The sequence below is a fragment of the Lytechinus variegatus genome, chromosome 19, assembly GCF_018143015.1.
Source record: "Lytechinus variegatus isolate NC3 chromosome 19, Lvar_3.0, whole genome shotgun sequence".
NCBI classification, from domain to species: domain Eukaryota; kingdom Metazoa; phylum Echinodermata; class Echinoidea; order Temnopleuroida; family Toxopneustidae; genus Lytechinus; species Lytechinus variegatus.
This window is the reverse complement of record NC_054758.1, coordinates 5,850,165-5,866,436: the sequence shown is the minus strand read 5'-3', so window position 1 is coordinate 5,866,436 and position 16,272 is coordinate 5,850,165. Positions and strand designations below refer to the sequence as shown.

At 36.5% G+C, this 16,272-nt stretch overlaps 1 protein-coding gene across 2 annotated transcripts; it reads left to right on the top strand.

The window, feature by feature from the left end:
- The first annotated feature begins 718 nt into the window (after nt 1-718).
- On the top strand, nt 719-14,949 carry LOC121405778 (SIN3-HDAC complex-associated factor-like). 2 transcript variants are annotated; one of them, XM_041596730.1, is made up of 6 exons: nt 719-874; nt 6,161-6,277; nt 8,535-8,680; nt 9,417-9,642; nt 10,691-10,847; nt 11,545-14,949. In XM_041596730.1, the coding sequence occupies exons 2-6, from the start codon at nt 6,190-6,192 to the stop codon at nt 11,900-11,902; spliced, it is 975 nt and encodes a 324-aa protein (XP_041452664.1). In that variant the 5' UTR covers nt 719-874; nt 6,161-6,189; the 3' UTR covers nt 11,903-14,949. The 2 variants fall into 2 exon arrangements, with proteins under 2 accessions (XP_041452664.1, XP_041452663.1); XM_041596729.1 differs by lacking the exon at nt 719-874 and adding an exon at nt 1,366-1,687.
- Nucleotides 14,950-16,272: the final 1,323 nt, after the last annotated feature.

Sequence of the window (16,272 nt, the reverse complement as noted above, 5' to 3'; positions counted from 1 at the left end):
AAAGAAATAGTACCAACTCCGAAATAATAATGAAAAGAGATGGTCGTGCCACTGTATGAATTGCAACCCATATAGCAGTGGCGTAATGAGCTAACAAAAAAATTGTTAGGGCTATTGCGAAATATTGATAAAAAGTTGTAAGCAAGCAAAAGCTTTGACATTTCTTAATACAAAAATCAAATTCTGCGATAGATTTTAATAAAATATTTATAAATATAGCATGGTAATTTCATCCGAGTTCTCTTATGTTTGCTCATCTAACTTTTAGAAGTATGATTGGTTCCTCTGACCTCCTCAATGTCAACGAGAACCATGTAAACTAAGGGCATCTTTTTGTGACATGCCCCCCCAAAAAAAAAAAAAAAAAAAAAAAACAAGCAAAAAAAATGCTGGCCAACAGGATTTGAAAACAGCATATAATAAATTTTTAATGATTGATTATCATTAATTTCCAAGACTGATGCACACGTTGGATTCAGGGCCCTGTCGACGGAGGATTAGTCTATTTTACTGGGGGTGCTGAGCATAGTCACAGCACCCCCAGTAACAATATATAATCCTCCGTAGCCAGGTCTATGGTTGAATTCAGTCCTATAAAAATCAAGGACATGCAAAATCAAAGGTGCGCTAGGTTCTAAATTATAGAATTAAAAAAATATCTTGAATGAAAACATTTTCATCACTTCGGCAAGAGAGGGGGCTATACCAGAAATAAATTGATTGGTCGTGAAAACATCGTGACTACTCAGATCGGACACTCTATTCATTTTTATTTTTACTCTAAGGATTTCATATTCTATCAGCTTTCTCCCGAAGTTTGGTAAATCATATCTCCAAGAGCAATCAGTGACCTGTATATCTGTAAATTTCCAAGGTAAGACATTCTCTAGATTTGTTTATTTTTGGAAGAACATGATGATGTCCTATTTCGATTTTCAGAGAGATCGACCGGCGTGCCGGTATACTACGAGAACACACGTGGAGTGTACGGAGATGAACCCCGGCGCTTGCTCACACATCATTGCAATTGCCTGCGCCTTTCTCGTGTATGGGCTAGCTCGGGCCTCGGTAAAAAAGTAAAACTGAAACTACGAGTGCTAAAAAAAATGACACTCAAGAATTTTAGCTCCATCGGCTATGACAATATGTATTCTTTTCACCATTTCCACCATTATTTTCCAACCCTCGAACTAGTGCTTTGTTTCTTGCTATTTCCTCTTATTTTCGATTTCCCCCCGGAAACAAGAGATTTCCTGTGTGTTGCATGTTTTTGTTTTTGCCCCCTCTCTCCGATCCAACAAAGGGTTCCTCCGGTTGGTCCTGCTCGATCGACCGGGCCTTGCTGGGGGTCTTTGTTCGCGTGCCTGGCACGTGCCACTCGCGAGCCGTGGAGCCCACACAAAGCAATATATGGCCAGGATTTGGGCTTTATTCCACCCTTCGCTTTGTTCCTATTGGGTGGCTCCCAGACCAGCAGGGCCTGTAATTTATGCACACTAATCCCACTGTGTGGTATTGCTGTGCTTGAGACTGAGTGATGTTTTGTTATTGTGGTCCAGAACTTGATGAACAAAGACAATTTTGAGGGTATTTTTCTCACAGTTGCAACTTGGCAGCTCAGAAGTGAGGTTGGATTATTATTCCCAAGGAACTTGATAAATTGTAGGACATTGTCATTAGTGCTAATGTGAGTATTTTTACACATATTTTATTCCAGATTATTCATGTTCTGTTGATATAATTGTTTAAGTAATACGGTTGGTCTACTCTATTCCATCATTTATATTTGTGGATAGTTGTTGATAGAATGTTATCAGCTTCTTTGTGTGAACTTACATTAGGTAGTGATGATTGCTAGCCATAATTGTTCATAATTCAACACATTTCAATAATGGATAGAATTACGATGATTCTTCATGTACATACACTGCCATGCATGCCAATGTTGAGTGGATGTCACATTCCAATTAGTCTATATGTCGAATCTCCATCCAAGCATTGTCATTATTCAGACAGTCTTGTTTATTTGCTCTGGCAGCATTCAAAATTGTCTTGTTTAGTCTAGCTAGGTAACCTATTTTTTCTATCTCATAGAAATTGATATCATTATTTTCTTAAAGTCATATAATAAAGACAGTAAATGAATTTGTGTCATGCCTTGGTGCCTTTGTTGAACTAGATCTTCTAACTTTGAATAAGATAAGTTTTTATGATTGTGTCATTTATTGTCACACACATTATATGTGTAATCACAGATTTAAATAGGCCTACTTGTAACTTTCAGTCAGTGCAGAACGTACACTGTGTATGTTATTAATGTCATATAATGTAAATCAATATTGTCATAGTTTGAAGCAAGGAGATGGCTATAATACATGTATAAACTGAAACCTTCCACTTATACAGCCTAGATACATGAAGATTCACATGTACCATTTATACGCAAGTTTGTGTTCTTGTCAAGACGTTTTGTTTGTTCATTTTAGCATTCATTGCATGCTGAAATGACACAAAATGGCATTCAATTTAAATTATTTCCACTGACATGACTACACATACAGCACTTGTATATTATTTTGTATGCCAAGTAATGTATGCCAGGTTCTTTGTTTCGAGCATGAGGAGGAGGTCCCATTGTTGATATGGGGCATCAGTGCAAGCTGTTGGAAAATTATTCTTTTGATCTTTTTATCCTTGTTGAGCTTCTATGAGCCCTTTGTGTCCAATTATATAACCCCCTCACTCCCATAAACACAATGACAGTTAACAATACCTGTACAGTACATGCGTGTGGTACTACAATGTAGTATTATTTGCCAACAAGTATGCATTCTAATCATGAAAATTCATGTAAAAAGGTTTTTATTTATTTACATTAAATTATTCATGTGATTTGTTAATTTTGTTTATTTATTTCATTATTTTTATTTATTTATTTACTTACTTATTTATTTTTGTAATTATTAATGTAGTTATTCATTCATTTATAAATGTATCTATCTCATAATTCACTCGGGTATTAATTTTATTGATTTGTTTACAAGTATTTATTATTTAAATATTGTTTTCAACACTGAAATTGTCACAGTAACTTAAATTTTGATGATAATAATGATAATTGCATTTATATGATGATAGTGATAATAAATCCTGACAACCTTAACATTAATTTCACCCAGAAGAAAAATCTACTTTCAAGAAATCAAGTGTATCTAAAGTTGACTAAAGATAAGAAAAAACAAGATACGTATACATGTACAGGCAGTCAGGGGGAAAAAAAACAATGGAGACAATTTCCTACATGTACATGTAGCATTTTTATTCCATCATTTTCAACACTATTATCAGAACATGACCACACATTGACTGTTTAATGTGCTTGACGTAGATTTGATTCAGGGAGACAAATATAGCCATGCCTTATCCAGGGATTGAGCCTCACTTTATTCAGGATTCAATGATGGAAAATTATTTTCATGCTTCTGTTTGTTTCAGAGTGGAATGGTTAATATTGATTAGGTCAATTCTCCAGGCTCTGCACTTTTCTACAGGGTATTTTTCTCTATTTCAACCTAAAGGGGAAATTTTAAATGGGCATGAAAATATGTGTTGAAAAGCCATTGAAAAAGGGGCATTTAGGCAAAATAATAGGGCATAAATGTCATGGCAAGGTATGGATGGCCTTTGATTAATTTCCCCCCCCAAAAAAAAACAAGGCCAAATGGCCAATGGAATGGGCACTAAGACCGAACAATAAACAATAGGGTGTTGAATACCATGGCAGGGGTGACCTTTGATTAGTTTAGGTTCCTCCCCCCTCCCCCCCCCCAAAAAAAAGAGCACACAAATATCCAATGTCACTGAGAGGTAATGAGACCAAACAGATTGGGATCCAAGACCATAAAATTGGTTTCCTTGGATAAATACATGCCCCTCCCCCCAAAAAAATATATCAAATAGATACATGTAAATGAATGAATAAATGAATCAATCAATCAATCAATCAATCAAAAATACACAAAAATATCCAAGGTAACTGAGAGAGGCATGGAGGTCAAACATTTGGCCATCCAAGGTCAATCAGATGCAGGCAAACTAAATATTTTTTTAATATTATTTTGGGGGTCACATGTACTTCTCACAACCTACTGCCTAAATCTGCTTCAAGCTCCAACACTACAGTGATTGGGGGTTTTTCCAGGGCTCTTTGAGTATTTTGATTCACCCGAGCCCCCCCCCCCCCCATTTATATTTTTTATCCTGATGAGATGGCACCTTGGCCAATCAAAAGGGCATCCAACGCCAAAGCCTTGCTGGTATTGAATTGATTAAAGCCCCCCCCCCTAATACATGTAGTGGTATACCTGTAGAAATACTCCATTCATGAAGAGAAGTGTAAAGTACCAGTACCACATCTATTCTCAGCCTGGCTATGGGAAGATACTGTGGGTTTGTTTGGGGTCTATGGAAAATGTGTACATGTATTTAGTCCTGCTTTAGCTATAAAGCCATGTTCAGTGGGTTTTAAACTTGATCATGTACTTGTCTAAAAGTGTTTACACATTGTTTGTACGGATACTTGTTTGGGGAGTAATTAATCATCTACTCTAGTTCACACTCGTATAAAACGAATGACTCACTATGATATGCATTGTAAATATAATGTCTTCACTATCCAACCCAATGTACATGTATTATTCACACATGGGGCTGTTCACACTGAGTGTGACTCACCAAGGGCAATCGTTTGATTCAGTGATCTTTGCACAGGTGATTAATTAATTAATTTATAATGTGAATCACAGCATACATATTCATGAGGCATGTAGAGATCATCATAATCTTCATTTAATGAATGATCACCCATCATTGTGTCCATGTGTGCTATTTGTATGACACTCAGATGCAGAGCTGCCAAGTAGTACTGATTTTCAGTATTTAGTACTGAAAAATGAGAAGAATACTGATGGTTGCATGTAAAATACTGATTTCTAAAGTTTTAGGTTTATGTGTTGTCCTATGGTATTTTTTGAAAATACTGATTTCCTCACTGAAATACTGATTTTCAGCTTTAAAAATACTGAAATGTTCCTTTTCATGTTGGCATCTCTGCTCTTGCACACTACCACATACATTATCTTCCAATATGGTAAATGAGTGGTTTGGGGTACATGTATACAGTTCATGTATAAACCCATCCATATTTTATGTACAGTGTAGACCAAAAATCAATCTATTTCGGTCAGGGGTATGCTCAGCTGAGACTTCATCTGGCTCCGCACCATCCCCTCCGTCAAGGAAGAGGTGGAGGACTGACAAAAAAATCAGAAATGTTTGAAACCTGCAGAAACAGCAGATTTTTCAGTCTATATTGTATGTTGTATTGTATTTCAAAATTGATTGTACTATTATGTAGATTGAATTGATTAAGATTGATTAAACATCCCAGATGTATACCTGTACATATACCTGTATGTAACAAGATTCTTGCTTTAATAAGGTAATTTTGATGACTCATCTGTTATACAGTCTTCTCCATGCACTTTAATATTCATACCCTACGCTAATCTTATTAAGAACCATGTCCACACTTAACTTTAATCAACTTGACTCATCTCGCATCACTTTGTAAGTGTGAACATTGCATTGTTTCTTATTGGAATTGGTATTGCTCACCTAAAACACACACAACACATTAATTAAGAATGATATTCATACATGTACCTCGTTTCTTACTTGTAGCAATCCATGAATGTTCTATACACATTCACACTACTTAAAAATGCGTGTGACATTTATTTTCACTATCTTGTTGCTACAATATGAGATATGATGACCACAATAGCAATGGTAATGGTATTGGTAATACTGTAATTAATGGAATAATTTTCCATCCCAAGCATATTGCGATGCGATACCAGGAAAATGATTCTCATACATACAGTACATGTATGACTGATTTTCTTCTGATTTACAAGTTCATAGAATCTATGACTAAAACAAAATGGCTATTTCCTTCAAATCAAATCCGAAACAAAAACTTGATTTTCTGAAACAAGAGACGCCATGTTTTAACATAAATCATCCTTCCTTTTGGATTACTTGGAAGTCCCAACTGATACATGTATTGTCTTGTTCTCCTATTACATTCTCACAACAGATAACGGCCCTGTGGGAAAGCAAGAAACCATGTTCACATTCCACCGTCCCAAGATCTATCGCAGCGTCGCCGGGTGCTGTATCTGCAAGGCAAAGTCATCTAGTTCCAGATTTACAGGTATTTTGATTTAAAGGTTTTGAAATAATTGTGCTGGTACTCTTCATGATTTTTCCAGGTGGGCGTTTCATGAAGCTGTTCATAAGTCACGAGCCCGGGGGGGGCCACTTACATTGGCGAGTGGATACCATGCGCGACCAAAAAACACGTAAAAAGGATGTCTTTTTCACGATAGGGCACATTACGTACGTAACGTGATAAGGGTGTCAAAAACACTAAAATAATGAAAAAAGGGTATCTATTTCGCTAGAAAAATAACGTGTTTAGGGTCGAATTTGTGGGGATGATAAAACAAAATTAAAATTTTTTAAAAAGGATGTCCTTTTTGCCCCAACACTTCGTGTTTAGAGTCCGATTTGCGCGAGGCGTAGAAGCTGGGGTCGTACTAAACCAAATAAGGTAAAGCCGACGACTGAAGAACCCGTAACAATAAAACATTCCTGTACTTCTTTAGGGGTTCATTTCAGGGAATATTTGCCAAGAGCATCGTTTTGTTTCCAATACTTGTTAAGGGTGGGGGTTCACACGCCAATACTTGTTAAGGGGTGCATTTTTTAGAATATGAAAATTACGTGTTTAGGGTGCTTTTCGAGACCCCATGGTCGCGCATGGTATCCACTCGTGAATGGAAGTGGCCCCCCCCCCCCCCCCCCGGGGGTCACGAGCGACTGGTGACCCATTCTTACATGTATTGGGGTAAATGGCAGGCGGGGATCCAGAGTTGAAATTTTACGGGGTGCCACAGGATCCAGGATTTTTAAAAAGGGGTGGCACAATTTACCCGTTTGAAATCTGACAAGCAAAAAAAAAAGGTCACCTACATGAACATTTAAGGTCAATAATTCGTCCGCAAAAAAATACCTTCAGCCCCCCCCCCTGGATCTGTGCCTGAATGGTATACACCAAATGTTAATTGGTGACATAGATAATGTTCACCAGTCATTTTTAAGTTGCTTTTAACTTACAAACAGCTTTATGAAACACCCACCTGGTTTAATGGTTGAGTATCAACAACCATATTCCATCCTTCACCTTTGTATAAAGAAAAGGATAGTATCAATGTACATGTATGGTACACCAATGAATAGTCAGCTACTATAGTTGGATTTCTTTTCAGAAATGCCGTATTGTCATTAATATCATGACTATTATTGCAGTTGTCACTATTGATATTGTTATCATTATTGCTGTTGAAATCATCCTCATTATTATCATTATATCAAATTATTATTTACATGAATATTGTTATCATTATTATTACTGAAATTGTTTTACTACATGTATTACCATTTTTAATATTGTTTTGTATTGTTCTCCTTGGATTTAATTTCTCTAAATCAACTCCAGTTCAGGCCCCCCCGAATCCTCTTTTTCGAGAAGATTGCCATTTATTTTTATGACCAATACCCAATACAGAGCATTTAAAATGAATCACATTCCCTCTAACAGAGTACAGATCAGTAATTATGAGTCATTCATAAACAAACAGTATCAAATTTTATTGCCTTGGATCATCATGAATCTCAATAATGGTAGAATGATTTGAGAAAGGCATTATTGTTGACTTCCTGCTGCTATACATGTATTGTTATATATATATATATATTTATATAATATATATATATATATATATATATATAATTTATAATATATATATATATATATATATATATATATATATATATAATTGAGCACAATATGTTATAAGACTACATATCGAAATACTGAACCCTGGGTTGGAATCTATTGTTGCAAGAAATTGTCTGATCATGGACTAGTAGGTCCATGGGTTAATTGAAGTATTGAACCATAATAAGTGTCAGTCCCCAAATCAAGGGCAAATCCTTTTGTATTTTATTCGCATACAGTGCTGTAGGCCTCCTGTGCAACTCAACTTTCTTGCATCACTCATTTTCGATTGATTTTTTTTACTTGGGCATTATTTGAATGTGAATATCACACCAACTGGCCTTAAATTTCAATATTTTGGGACAGGGCCACCTTCAAAAAAGGGGCTTATTTTGATACAATACATCACATATATGGGGAAAAAATTCAATATTTTAATTTTTTTTATCTCTACAGACAGCAAAAGGACAATTTTTTGTATATATGACGGCACAAATGGAAAAATTTAACATCAATATCATTATTTTGTTTTATCTCTACAGACAGCAAAAGGACAATTTTTTGTATATATGACGGCACAAATGGAAAAATTTAACATCAATATCATTATTTTGTTTTATCTCTACAGACAGCAAGAAGTATGAGATGGAATTCAAGGATTGCTTCAACCTGGTAGAAGGCCAGAAACGAACGGGAGAGATCTGTAATGCGTGCGTTCTACTCATTAAGAGATGGAAGAAACTACCCAAAGGAACAGAGAGAAATTGGAACCATGTAAGTTTCTTCAGTTTCCATGGTTAATTTCTCATGAAAATCATGAAAAATAAGGTTTCATAATTTTTGCAGAACCTCTTCAATTTTGATTTTTCAAAGTTTATCAAGTAATAGGAAAAAAACTTCTTGGGAGTATTTTGTCTCTCCCTCCATCTCCCTCTTACTCTTGCCCCCCTTCCTCCCCCCCCCCTTCTCTCTCTCTCCGCCCACAGAAAAAATTAAGGGCATAACATTTCTAAGTAGCCACAAGTGAGCAAAAAAAGAAAAGAAAATCTCATTTTGTAATAGATTTTAGCATAATACATATATACTGACGATAATGTTATATATCATGAACATATTATGCTTTTCCCTTTCATTTCCCATATTTTTTTGGAGGGGGTGGGGTGGGCAGGTAAACTCCAAGCCTCCCTCATCCGTACATGTATGGCACAAGGGTATTATAAATGGGGGCTCAAGGTTTTTTTGCCCCTGAAATGTTCATAAGAGCCTTGGAATAAACCTATTCACTCTAATGTTAAAGCTTATCCAATGTTTCAGACTTACACAGTTGTGAAATATAGCCCCCGAATAAAAAAAATGTAGATATATATATATATGGAGTGATATATATATATGTATTTGTTTTCCTGGTAAGCCAGTACTCCAAGGTAACTTCAGTATCTCACCCCATATACAGTATGTACTGAAAATAAAACCTGTTGCAAGTGTTCTTCACATTGTTAATTTTCATTAGGTGGTAGACGCCAGGGCGGGGCCAGGGGGGAAGTCACAGCTGAGACACAAGCTGAAAACCCAAAAGACCACGCCCACCAACCTCTATTCCAACAACTGCAACAACAACAACCCCGGCTCTGTTGTCTCGGAGCACGGGTGGAGCAGACGGAACAAGAGGAGACACGCGGAGAGGAAGAAGAGGATGCAGCTACTTGATGGGCTTAGGACCAGGAGCCATCCAGACAGTAAGTCCTGTGGATAGGATGTAAACACAATAGGTCCTTCTGTAAGATGAACCGACTGAGGTACTTTCTTTCCAAAGCCATTGAATACTAATGAAGTCAATGGGATACTTGTAAAGCTCTGTAAATGCAACATGTATTGTTTGATTCCAGCTGCAGATGCTTTCAAAATTGTCTTGATGAATACAATTTACAGTCATGCAATATTAAAGACTTTTCCTTTTTTATCATATTAAATTTTATTTGATTATCAGATGAATTGGTAACAAAGAAAGTGCTCACAAGATGATCAATATTTAAAACTGGATGGCAGAAAATTTGCAGCTTTGATGATAATACAAATAACCTTCAGAAAAAGTTACTTTTAGAAGTTACCTTCCCAATTTTGCTACATTGTTTACATTAGATCCTTTGGGAATTTTAGGAGCTCTTTAAATTTATTAGTTTTACAGGTCTCTGTAGAGCATTTGGGGGCTGAATGTACCCAAAGCCTCCATCCTCCCCTCCCGGATGAAATATTATACAAATAATGCATGCAGCCGAGTGCGTTAGTGGAAATGCAGAGCACGAGAGGTTTCTTTAGATAGATGCCGCACCATGCACGAGCCGCTTGCGGCGAGTGCCTAGTGTGCACTATCTGAAGAAACCGAGCTTTCGCTGCATTTACTTTTACACACGACAGAGCGAGTGCATTATTTGTTTTATAAAATAGCAACACAAAAACAAATTTTTAAAAAGTTACAGTACAGTTTTGTTGGACTTCTCCCGGGCCTTCTACCGCACTGGTTTGCTCAAGCGTGCAATATCAAATTTCGTTGCGCACCTTTTGCACTGCCATGCAGTGCACCAAAAAAGTTGGATGTCATGTGATGCGTATTGGCCGATCACGATGCTTAAAAATACAGAGCTATTTTATGAAATTATCTAAAATAAAACCTATGATATTCTAACCCAATGACAGATGATACTAGAGTGTGATGAAAACATACCCCGGGCCTAACCAATAATTGAAATATCTTCCTTCTCTGTCCTCCCCCCCCCTCCTCTACAGCTGAGGATGCATCACCTCCCAGCCCCACCCCCAGTGACACCTCGGACACATCAGTTGTATCCCAGCCTGGATCTAGGACTGGCTCAATATCATCAGAGGACTTAGATGAACTACCCCCTCTACTGGCATCCATCATCGACACTTCGTATTGGAAAATGTAAGCAAATAACTAAGGTTGCCGAAATACAACCAAGACAAGACTTATTCCTACTTATTCTTTGAAAATGATAGCACATATCTAGGTTACTAATGTGTAACAAAGTTATTTCATGCATGGAGCAGCTAGAAGCTTGTCAGAAGATTGATTGAAGCTTGTTTGAAGCTTGATTAAAGCTTTTCTGACAAGATTTTTCTTCTTATTCGAATATGTTAGCAAATATCTAGGTTACTAATGTGTGACAAAGTTATTTCGTGCATGAAGCAGCTAGAAGCTTGTCAGAAGATTGATTGAAGCTTGTTTGAAGCTTTCCTGACATAGCAATATATGGATGTGGATTGGATCTATATTTAGTCTATGAATCGATACCAGCAATTTTTTAGCTCTCAATATTGGTAGGTATTTGAAACATGTAGGCAAATTTTTAAGTTTTATGTATACTTCTTAAACAAAAATTGACCTTGGCAACCTGAAAGCTTGCTCAAGGTTTGCCAGGCATAGCAATAGCAATGTATCAAAAATGAATTTCAACTGTCAAAGCTTAGTATTAACATGATAGGATATGCCTTGTTTCTGGGTTCCCCGATTGGAAGAAAATATAAAAAATTTGAATCACTTATCAAATAAATGAGCCTTTGCCACTGTTCCGAAGGAAAAAAGTGGTAATACAGGTATTGTTGTTTCTGCTCGTTTACAGGGAGAAGATATGCTGTGGAACGATCTTCAAAGGGGTCAGAGGAGAGATTATGATACATCCACAGCTCCTGAGGCCATGTGCAACCTCCTGTCTGGGGTCAGGGGTCAAGCCAAGGTCAAACCCAAGCCCCGCCCACAGGTCACCTGCTGACCCCGCCCTCTCCTGCAACAAAGGCGTGGTCAGCGACGCCATCACAACGGTGACCAACAAGAGAGGGACGAGACAGGACAGTGTCGGGAGCGAAGGGTCCAACGAAAGCTCTGAATCGGATGACCTCAGTTTATCACGTTCCAGAGAGGTCAAAGGGCAGAGGTTAGCAGGAAGTGGTATTATCGATGACATCATGGAAACATGCTAGTGTTTATTGTTTCGTGATGATCTCTTCCGAATTGGGACTTCCAGAAGTGTTGTTTGTATCTGTCGCACCTTGGTGAAAATGACCTTCATGTTCATGTTCCTTTTATGAAGGTGGTTACCAGGGCAATTTTGATTGCCTGTAACTATCACAGCGCTGTACCAAGTCCTTTTGATTACATATCTGACTCAAAGTGGACAACTCGCATGTAGATTCAGTTGATGTGCAAATACCAGTCATTTTTGTAATTTACCACATAAACTTTCCAAATTGTGAAAACCGCTGGTGAGTCATCATTTTATGAGTGATGTACGATTGTTTGGTTTGCTACAAAGCAAAGAGGAGAAGAAATTTGCCAAGAATGTATGTTTGTTTGTAGAATGACTACTTTAAACAGCACATTGCCAACTGTCAAGTGTGTGCAATGCAAACAGGAGGATATGTTAATTTGCAATATTGTGCATTTTCTGTTTGTACTCGAGAAACATGTTATAAGCAAGGCAACAATCGCGATCTGTTATATAAACTACAGTACCTGTAGTATACCTGTACAAGAAGAAAAAAGTTTTCCTGTTGCATTCTACATGTATTAAAAAAGTCGATGTTTTTTTTTTAATGTTTAAGTTATGAAGTTGGATATGAAATACTGAATTCCAAATTCAAAACATCATTCATTAAAAATGATAAATATGATACGTTGGCTTGCATGAAGAATTTTGAATATCATTTATAGAATTGTTATTAAAGAATGGGATTAGACTTGGTATCAAAATACACAGAAGAGGTGAAGTCAGTGTCGTTGTTCAAATATTGACTTTGCATCCTGCTAATGTCTGGTTTAATTTCCTAACATGCTCATTAGTTTGACCACAAAACCCTGATTTTCTCATTTTCTTAGAAAATCATTACAAACAAAATCCTGTCCTTGTTACAATGTTGATTTGTGTGTATAGGAGATTGAGAGCGAGGTTTATTATAAATGCATAATTTTATTACAGATGCATTATTTTGAGTAATGAGATGTATTTAATGCTTATTGGGATGGTATTTTTTTGTGAGAGGTTGTTATTACAGAGAGAAAGACTAATTTTTTAAAAATTATTCAGATGTTCTTATTTTTAAACTCTATTTATTGCCAGATTGGGCCAAATGGTAAGAGAAGCATGATGTGTGAGTGTAATAAAGATATATTATTATAGAAGGAATGTAAATATGTAATTTCATGTACAGTGTCTCTGTGTAGTAGAAACCAGCAGTGTATGTGTTCAGTGTTCATTGTATCTTACACCTGTCAAAAGTGTACATGTATTTTCCATTATTTGGAACACCTTAAAGTCCTGTAGTGTACACAACACCTCGGGTGTTGTCCTTGTTACAGCAATGGTTTGCTGTACGTTACAATTTGTAATGAAGGTGTCGATTGAATCAGTTTCCATTGAATTCTTATACACTCCAATATTTCAGGTGTTCGAAAAATGACATCAAATACGTAGTGCTAGTTTATGTTTGAGTTGAAGCAAATTAACACCAAACCTTGTCATTTTATAAAAGCAGTGTCAGGTTAACACTCAAGTGTTACTGGTATACTTTTGGTGTTATGGTGTCAAGCACATTAACACACATGCAGCATTGAATCAATATTGGACACCTTACTCTATGCACTCCAATAGTTATTATATTACACTGCACTTGATAAACACTTAAGCCCCCTTATACTTCTAATTCTCAGGAATATTTTGAAGACCTAAGAATGCTTTCTTATATCATCTTATCCAATTATGCTACATGTATTGAATTATATGCATTGTGCAGAGGCGGCATCAATGTATTTTGGTAGGAGTGGGGGGGGGGCTGGAGGCTTGAAGGGGACATTCCCCCCCCTGTCAATTGAATAAAGGCGTAATAATCCATATCTCTCTTTTTATGCTCTTTATTCTTTGTTCTTCCCTTCTTCTTTTCCTTTTTGTTGTAAAAAAAACGCTCTGTAGTGCCACTCCTTACATGTACATGTATATGCAGCAACACCCTTTATTGGGATATCAGTATGTCTCTGAGTGCAATTTCTGAATGTGTTTTATTTCTTGCCCTAAATTGATACAGGCTGAAACAATAGTACCTCTCTTAAATCACCTTGCCCATGTATGTCCATCTTCTTTCCCTTTAAATGTTGTTTGTTTGTCAGTGGGTTTTCAGTGTGAATGTTGACATTTGCCAGACCAAAGAGTTTTGTAACAGTTTACCAAGTCCTGTATGGGCCCTGTTTCTCAAAAGCTTGTGATTGCTTGGTAATTTTGTTTGGACCCTGATGCACATACAACAAAGATCATCATTTGCCAGTGTTGGCCATTGACATTTTGTGATTGATTGCTTCAAGCCAGCTTTATCTTGATTGGCCATTGTTGGCCATTGACATTTTGCGATTGATTGCACGCCAGCTTTATCTTGATTGGCCATTGTTGACCATTTACATATCGCAATTGATTGCAAGTTACCTATATCTTGATTGGCCATTTTTGGCCATTACCATTTTGCGATTGATTTTGAGTTACCTTTTTCTTGATTGGCCATTGTTGGCCATTGCCATTTTGCGATTGATTGCAAACCAGATCTTTTGTTGTGGGTGTCCTGGGGGTGTAACATATATATATATATATAGATACACTTCATGTTTACAATTGATTTCAACTGTTAAAGTGTAGATTGCCACATACTTAGAGATATAATTGATTTTAAAATTGATTGTACATGTATCTTTTGTGTAACAGGGACCTGGCTGTTTTGTGCACTAATGATGGTGCCAGTATAGATATGCATAGATAACAAGTCATAGATACACCAACTTAGATCATAAACTAGATCATTATGGACAGCAAATATTATTTGTGTTTTGTGTTTATAGGGTGGGGAGGGGGTCACTGCGGAGACTTGGTCGTCATTTGTTAAATTTGAATTCCACCTCTTTGAAAATACCTGTATAAAGTGAGTGGATGAATCATTCCAAACGTTAACCTTTCGATGACCTTGTTTAGTTCTCTGTTTGCCGAATAGGACAATTCACCTAAAAAACAAACCTGATCAATGCACATTGTCTCTATCTTATCAATTAAGTCATCAGGAAACATACTAGCCATTACCTGTCTAATGTGTAGTCTGCCAACACAGCCCCTCTTGGCACTTGAAACTAGTCTTTTCTCAAGACACAATGAGCCATATTCTGGTAAGTAAACCCAGGTTTGACCCTAGTCTTAACCAGAATTTTAGACCACACTTTTTGAATGCCAAGTCTCGCAATACTTCTTTTTTATTCATGGCAAAGATAATGTACCAATTGCATCAATAATATAAACTGCATTTTCCTTTTCTAATCTTCCTGACAAAATCATTATTTTGACACACTTTTTCCCACAGGGTTAGAACAATTTGTACTTGGTAAATGAGTTGGCATATGGCAATCCATAAAAGTGAGGTGTGAGGGCCTTTTCACACGTGAATCTTGAATCATTGTAACGATGATTGCATTTCGTCTTTTAGAATCATCGGACCTTCCACACTGAAAATTCTTATCATTATGTGAGTGAAACTTAACTGGAATTCACCTCCGGAGTAGAATTTGATTTTGTGATGGTGATTAGCATTCATGATTCTACTTTGGTTTCACACGTGCTAGAAGTTTGTCATTAGCCTTATTTTTCACTGGAATCATTCAAATTACAATTTTTTTCATATGTGAAAGGGCGGTAAGTTATCCCATGTTTAAGTAAACCATGGCTATCTGAATACCATTTGATAATGCTTGTTTAAAGTGGCAATCAGGGTCCATAGTGCAGCCTTAGCTTTGTGAATCGGTTTATTTTTTATGATCATTTTTTTTTTCGGAGTATTTTTGCAAACATAATGACATGGTCCTGACCATCATTCCTATAATGGGTACAAGTGAGAGGAAATGTTTTTGTGACCTTTTTAAATGATGGGGAATGAAAGAATGTTCATTGATTTTCAGTCCGTCATTGTTTTTTTCTGAATGCATACAGTCTGTGTGCAGAGTATCTAATATATATATGTATGTCATTGTAAGTAACTTAGAAGAAAAAAATTCTTCCAATTAAATTGCCTCTTAATGGACAGTGGTATGTCCAGAAACCACAAGCAATACATCATTATAAAAATGTATCATTTGATTGTGAGATTACTTATGTATACATGTTGATATATATATGCCATACATGTGAGTAGAGATATGTTTCATATGTTGTCATTTAGTTCACTAATGCATACGAACTGATAGAGTAAATATGAATGTTACAAAGCAACTGTATGCAACTAATATGCCCTCTCATTTTACAAATATTTTTTTTTTGCTTAAGACACAATCT